At 28.9% G+C, this 8,611-nt stretch overlaps 1 protein-coding gene across 1 annotated transcript in view; it reads right to left on the reverse strand.

The window, feature by feature from the left end:
* Positions 1–2,521: 2,521 nt before the first annotated feature.
* LOC117332902 overlaps positions 2,522–8,611 on the reverse strand; it is a 27,863-nt gene continuing 21,773 nt past the window's right edge. The window contains exon 10 of the mRNA XM_033891967.1: positions 2,522–2,566. Within this exon, the coding sequence (XP_033747858.1) occupies positions 2,522–2,566 (45 nt within the window). The remainder of the gene's footprint in view (positions 2,567–8,611) is intronic.

Raw genomic sequence — 8,611 nt, forward strand, 5'->3', positions numbered from 1 at the left:
ATGATGGAATATTATGAACTTTCCTTATGTGAATGACCTTGCCTTATGCTCAATGTTGCATTTATCAAACGTGCTTAAAAAAACAATTGTGAATTATTTTCTCAAGTGTTATAAAACTCAGACCACTGATAATTAAATTCAACTGAATCCCCAAAAGTTCCAGAATAAACAAACTTTGCCTATTTTTAAGGCCAGTTCACATATAGTAGATACCTTTTATTAACTTTGAATTCCAGAAGACCGAAAGCACTATGAAGTTTCATCATATAAATGACCTTGACCTATATTCAAGGTTACAGTTGTAAAATATATCAAAAGCGTTCGTTTAACTTCTAGAGTGTAAAAAACATATCACACTGCTGTTTGGCAAGTAGGTAACCCAGCGTAGCATGGTATTTTGAAGCATAGTGAAATGATCCGAGGTCAAAATACCATAACGATGAAAATGTTTACGTTTTTCCAGCAGTCGTAATATGTAACTACATTCGTATGAAGTCGATGAATTTATATCCTTTCTGCCTGCTGATATAATTTGTATAATATGCAATCAAATGCCAATTGGACCTAGTTCCTTTGTCATTCACCTTCATTATATCATTGACCTTTCACCTTTTATCCTTGACCTTTCATCCTTTATCGTTGACTGATGGTCCAAACAGTACTTTTACTTCGGAAGTGGTAAAGTGTGACTGTTTTGCTTTAACCTATACATACTGAGCGTAAAATTGTAATGCGATGTAGAAGTTGATGTGATTATACTCTTGTACAAACATCAACTAACTTTGTTACATTCAGAATATGTTTTGTAGATGCTTCGTTTTGATACGATATAATGGACGAACAAATGTTTTAGAGGTGAAATGACATTAATTAAGAATAAGTAATCAAGAGTGATATTACAAAATCTTTATTTTAACATTTTAAAGTTAAAGTTAAAATATTGTACATATCGTAATGTCTTAAATAGGCTACACGACATGATATATCTTATGGTCGTATATATACTTTATAGTACTTATTATTTATCTATGTCCAGTATTGAACATAAAATTGATAATTTTTTTAGAATTTATTGAATTATGGATATTTTGCATTTCGTTTGTCTTATGAACAAATACAGCATAATTTCATGTCTTCAAAACATGTCAAATGCCACCGAATTGCAAAAACCCTCAAATATCAAATTAGGCTGATATTTTTACTAATAAGTACTATAGAATATAAAATCAAAACATAGATTATCATATAAGCCATTCAATTAAGTACATTTATAGAATATAAATACAGAATGTATACATAAATAGTTAATCATAGTCATTCTATAAAGTATATTCATAGAACATAAATACACAAAAAATATTAAAAAACGTTAATGTAATTTCAAATAAGAATAAAATTCATCTTTAATTCTTGTCTTACAAGCAAGAATTTTCTTACCTTTGTATGAAAAAATATAACATACATTACATTTTTTTCATATAGATACAGAATCTTGTCAAAAAAAAAACAAAAAAACAAAAAAATCTTTCAGTTATCTTAGATAATGTGCATGTCTTAAAACAGGGCTAGAGCTAGGCCGTAACCCTAGCCCAACATTGACAAGTTAACACTATAAATTTCATTATAGGGACTAATAATTCCTCTCAATTAAACAAGTGCATTTGTAATTAGAAAAAATATATATCACGGAAGTAAAAAAAATAAAATAAAATAAAAATACTGGGGTTTTATAATTTCGTTCTTTACCTTCACTGACAAGTCCTACTATTCAGAATGTGCTAATCTACTTCTGAATTCAAAACTACTTTCAAACCTCTTCTTAACATATTTATTAGAACTTTTGTCGATTGCTCACATTTCAAAAACCTAATTTTTTTTTCTTTTATAACATTGTGCTTCATAAGGCTTATTCAAGAACATATCATTACTATGTACATTGTATAGCAGTGACTTAATATACGAATACATGCATAGCTTATTGCCAGATAAAACAGTTAACCTTGTTATGCATCAAATATTATCTAATAACACATTATCATAGAAATTGTATTTTCTGGAAATATATATAGTCAGTAAGGCGCTGAAAATGTAATATAGCTATGTATGTATATATATATATATTGCAACCGTGACCTTAAACTTTGCACCCTGAAACACGAACTCGTTCGAGGTGTGCTTGACCATGTGATATAAATCTTTTAAATTAAATCTCAAGAGTGGTAAGATTATGGATAGATAATAACCATGTCCTTTATCCTTGACTTTGGCACCTTGAAACAAAAACTCGTTCAACGTGTGAATCTCCACTACGTGAAGTTTGATGTTAATTCTTTAAAACTGAAATCGTAAGGACGATCGAAATTTTATATATAGTATCGTGACCCTGATTTATATAGAGGGTATTGAATGGTTTCCCGTTGAATATAACATATATTTCACGAGTATGACATAATATCGATATTTTCACGAGTGCGAAGCACGAGTGCAAAATATTGAAATATTCTTTCATACGAGTCTAAATCTAAAAGTTTAGGACTGCTAATATCTTTCCAAACATGTCCACTACCTGTTAAGATAAGTCGTAGTTCATATTTTGGACTGTTCATAGGTTTTCAAATATGCCAAGTTCCATATAGATAAATGTAATCGTATTAAACGTGTAGGACTGATAATGTCTTTTCAATATGTCTAGTTCCCTTTATAAATTCATAATAGAAATTTAGGACCGTTCACATCTTTTCAAATATGTCCAGTTCCCTTTATAAATTCATAATAGAAATTTAGGACCGTTCATATCTTTTCAAATATGACCAGTTCCTTATATAAAATCGTAATAAAAGTTTAGGACGTTCATATCTTTTCAAACATGTCCAGTTCCTTATATAATAAATCTTAATACAAATTTAGGACGTTCATATCTTTTCAAACATGTCAAGTTCCTTATATAATAAATCTTAATACAAATATTTAGGACCTGTCATATCTTTTCAAACATGTCAAGTTCCTTATATAAAATAGTAATAAAAGTTTAGGACGTTCATATCTTTTCAAACATGTCCTGTTCGTTATATAATAAATCTTAATAAAAATTTAGGACGTTCATATCTTTTCAAACATTTCCAGTTCCTTATATAATAAATCTTAATACAAATATTTAGGACCTGTCATATCTTTTCAAACATGTCCAGTTCCTTATATAAAATCGTAATAAAAGTTTAGGACGTTCATATCTTTTCAAACATGTCCAGTTCCTTATATAATAGATCTTAATAAAAATTTAGGACCTGTCATATCTTTTCAAACATGTCCAGTTCCTTATATAAAATCGTAATGAAAGTTTAGGCCCGGTCATATTTTTTCAAACATGTCCAGTTCCTTCGATAATATATCGTTATAAAAGTTTTGGAAAGTTCATATTTTTTCAAACATGTCCAGCTCTTAATATAAATTCATAATACAAATTTAGGACCGTTCATATCTTTTCAAATATGTCCAGTTCACTATTTGAATTCATAATACAAATTTAGGACCGGTCACATCTTTTCAAACATGTCCAGATCCTTCCATAATATATCGTTATAAACGTTTAGGAAAGTTCATATTTTTTCAAACATGTCCAGTTCCTGATATAATAATTTCGTAATGAAAGATTAGGACCGTTCATATCTTTGCAAACATGTCCAGTTCCCTGTATGAATTCATAATAAAAGTTTAGGACCGGTCATATTCTTCCAAACATGTCCAGTTCCTTATATAATAATTTCGTAATAAAAGTTTAGGACCGTTCATATTTTTTCAAACATGTCCAGTTCCTTAACTAATAATTCGTGATAAAAGTTTAGGACGTTCATATCTTTTCAAAGTAGCCAGCTCCTTATATAAAATTGTAATAAAAGTTTAGGACCGTTCATATCTTCAAACATGTCCAGCTCCTAATTTAATAAATCATAATAAAAGTTTGAGACCGTTCATATTTTTTCAAACATGTCCAGTTTCTGATATAATAATTTCGTAATAAAAGTTTAGGACGTTCATATCTTTTCAAACATGTCCACTTCTTTATATAATAAATCATAATAAAAGTTTAGGACCGTTCATATTTTTTCAAACATGTCCAGTTTCTGATATAATAATTTCGTAATAAAGTTTAAGACCGTTCGTATCGTTTCAAACATGCTGAGTTCTTTATATAATACGTCATAATAAAAGTTAAGGACTGACCGTATCTTTATAAACATTCTCATTTCCTGATATCATGAAAAAAATATAAAATACGATAGTACTGATCAAATCTTTTTGAATATGTCAAGTTACTAATAAAATTTATCAAAATCAAATTTTACGACAGACCATATCTTTTCAAATACGTCCGGTTCCTTATAAAATTAATCGTAATTGAAGTTTATGACTGGTACTATCTTTTAAAACATGTACTGTTCCTGATGAAACAAAACGTCATAAGAAATGAGATTGATTATATCTTTTCAAATATGCTCAGTTCCTTATATAATGAATTGTAATAAAAAGTTTGTTTTGATCATATCTATTTAAATATGTCGAATTCTTTATATAATAAATCACAATAAAAGTTTAGAAACGAGCATATCTTTTCAAATATGTCCAGCTCCTTATATAATAAATCACAATACAACTTAGAGCCGGTAATATCTTTTCAAACATGTCCAGTTACTTATGCAATGAGAAGAGAATTCTTAAATATTTACAGTTATATGTACCTCAAATGTTTTACATAAGATATATATATAGGTTACCTTTGTTTCAGAAATTAACAAAACAGTGATTTAGTGTATTTAAAAATAAAGCCAGACATCTCAAAGTTTAAACATTACAAACAATTACCACAACAAAAATGATATAACAAACATTATTTAAGCATTGACGTCATTTTTATTTGTTTCATTGGGGTATGAAAAAAATTCTGTTTGCAAACTGTCGGATTCTTACAGAAGTTTGCAAACAAATTTGTTTTCATACCCCTATGAACCTAAAAAAATAGACATCAACGCTTATAATTAATTTTTGAAGATAAGTATCTAATTTAAAACATGTTTTATGTACAATTTTACTGGTTTTATATGGGATTATTTTCCTCAAATCAATACGCAACGTCAATTGTCGTATTGTGACGTCACATTTTTCGCGCATTTCTCGGTATTTTTTTCATAGTGGTATGAAAAAAAATATCAACCAAGCAGAAAGCCGCAATCTGCGTACAAACAATGGCAAAATTAATTATTTAAGAAACACTCAGTGTATGAGTGTATGAAATAGACAAACATAATTTTGTGAGTCATACTTATATATATAGACAACATATAGGTAATATGTATCAGAAACAGAAATAATTTCGGATGTTAGTAATCAAGTGTTGTTTTCGTTGATATAACTTAATTTCTCTTGGTACATTAACAGAATACGTAATCAACAATAAAAAGAGAAATTACCAATGTTCTGCAAATAATAAAAAACACAATTGATAACAATACAATTACTACGTACAGAAACACCATTAATCAAAAATGATTTCAATTTTGATAAGTGTAAATATTTACACAATCTCACGGAACACGCAAGGGAGATAACGTTCATGATGTCTGATTTACATCATTTCGACAAGCAATTATTACATATGTATTTAGCGAGTCTAATGTATACGATAATAATTATGAAAATATGAAATATTATATGCATAAGAGATATCATCTTCTTACAGAAACAATTAAAAATTGAATTTTCTCATGTGTGGTTGAATACAAAAAAATACAAATTTAGCGAGTCATAATTTCACATAATTATTTGCATAAGAAACACGATCTATTTACAGAAACAATTACAAGGACTTTTGTCACATTGGGTAATATGGTCTCTTCTCACGTGTGGTTGAATACAAAAATATATAGACTTGGCCAGTCTTAGCTGCATAAAATTATATACATAAGTTACATGACCTATTTACAGAAACCATTACCAGAATTTTTGCCAATTTGCGTAATTGACTCTTCTCTGGTTTGGTTGAATTAAGCAAACCTATAAAACTTGGCTAGTCTTAACAACGTATGAATATATACATAAGAAACATGATCTATTTACAGATACAATTACCAGGATTTTTGTCACTTTGCGTAATTGACTCTTCTCATGTGTGGTTGAATACAAAAATATGAACTTGGCGAGTCATAACAACACACATATATATATATATGCATAAGAAACATAATATATATACAGAAACAATTATAAATTGACACTTATCTCGTGTGGTTGAATGCAAAAATTATAAACTTGGCGAGTCATAACAACATATGAATGTATGCGTAAGAAATATCATCTATTTACATAAACAATTAGAAATTGATTTTTTGCTCGTGTGGTTGATACAAAAACAATATAACTTGGCGAGTTATAATTTCACATAAATGTTTGCATAAGAAACATGATCTATTTACAGAAACAATCACCAGGATTTTTGTCACATTGGGTAATTGACCCTTCTTACGTGTGGTTGAATACAAAAATATAAACTTGGCGAGTCATAACTACGCATAAGAATCATAATCTATTTACAGAAACAATAAGAAATTGACTTTTTTTCCGTATGGTTGAATACAAAAAATATATAACTTGGCGAGTCATTATTTCACATAAATGTTTGCGTAAGAATCATGATCTTTAAAAAAAAACCGATTAGAAATCGACTCTTCTCACGTTTGGTTGAATGCAAAACAATATAAACTTGGCGAGTCAAAACTACACATGAATATATGCATAAGAAACATAATCTATTTACAGAAACAATTAGAAATTGACTCTTTTCTCGTGTGGTTGAATACAAAAAAAATATAATACTTGGTGAATCATTATTTCACATAAATGTTTGCATAAGGACCATGATCTATTTACAGAAACAATTCCCAGGATTTTTGTCACATTGGGTAATTGACCCTTCTCACGTGTGGTTGAATACAAAAATATAAACTTGGCGAGTCATAACTACACATAAATATTTTCATTAGAAACAAACTATTTACAGAAACAATAAGAAATTGACATTTTCTCGTGTGGTTGAATTAAAAAAATATAAAACTTGGCGAGTCATTATTTCACATAAATATTTGCGTAAGAATCATGATCTTTTTACAGAAACTATTACTAGAATTTTTATCACATTGGGTAATTGACCCTTCTCGCGTGTGGTTGAATACAAAAAATATAAACATGGCGAGTATTACCTACATAAAATTATAAGCATAAGTAACATGATCTATTTACAAAAATAATTAGCAGTTTTTGTTTTGTCACACTGAGTAATTGACACTTCTCTCGTCTGGTTGGCGGGTCATAGTATCACATAAATGTTTGCATAAAAATATGGCTATTTACAGAAACAATTAGAAATTGACTCTTTGTCTTATTGAATAATGTTAGTAAAACAGATCAAATGGTTTATTTCTATAACGCACTAATTCCTATAGACAATTACTGTTGTATTAATTATTTAATGCTCTGTGAGCTGAATAACACCACTCAATTGCATTTAAACATTCACCTGTTGCTTTGATGTTATTTATAAACACTATACATGTGTCTCATATCTCATGTCTCACTTAAACGAATTATATCAATATATCACTGATTATAAGCTTATTATATACATGTACCATTATATCAATATATCACTAATTATAAGCTTATTATATACACGTACCGTTATATCAATATATCACTGATTATAAACTCATTATATACATGTACCATTATATCAATATATCACTGATTATAAGCTTATTATATACATGTACCATTATATCAATATATCACTGATTATAAGCTTATTATATACATGTACCATTATATCAACATATCACTGATTATAAACTTTTTATATACATGTACCATTATATCAATATATCACTGATTATAAGCTTATTATATACATGTACCATTATATCAATATATCACTGATTATAAGCTTATTATATACATGTACCATTATATCAACATATCACTGATTATAAACGTATTATATACATGTGCCATTATATCAACATATCACTGATTATAAGCTTATTATATACATGTAACGTTATATCAATATATCACTAATTATAAGCTTATTATATACATGTACCATTATATCAAGAACTACAACAATTGTACCAATTATAGAATGTACACTATCAACTCCTGAACACAGGTATCGGGCGTGTCTCTATATACAGGTTTACTGTATTGTCTCACTGTAATGTACACTGTCAACTCCTGAACACAGGTATCGGGTGTGTCTCTATATACAGGTTTACTGTATTGTCTCACTGTAATGTACACTATCAACTCCTGAACACAGGTATCGGGCGTGTCTCTATATACAGGTTTACTGTATTGTCTCACTGTAATGTACACTATCAACTCCTGAACACAGGTATCGGGTGTGTCTCTATATACAGGTTTACTGTATCGTCCCATTGTAATGTACACTGTCAACTCCTGAACACAGGTATCCGGTGTGTCTCTATATACAGGTTAGTATTCCATGTATTACCTTCAACTCACACGTATGTTGTCCTTAACAGTTAGTTTCCATGCTGAATCA

Source organism: Pecten maximus, chromosome 8 (assembly GCF_902652985.1).
Source record: "Pecten maximus chromosome 8, xPecMax1.1, whole genome shotgun sequence".
Classification (NCBI taxonomy): domain Eukaryota; kingdom Metazoa; phylum Mollusca; class Bivalvia; order Pectinida; family Pectinidae; genus Pecten; species Pecten maximus.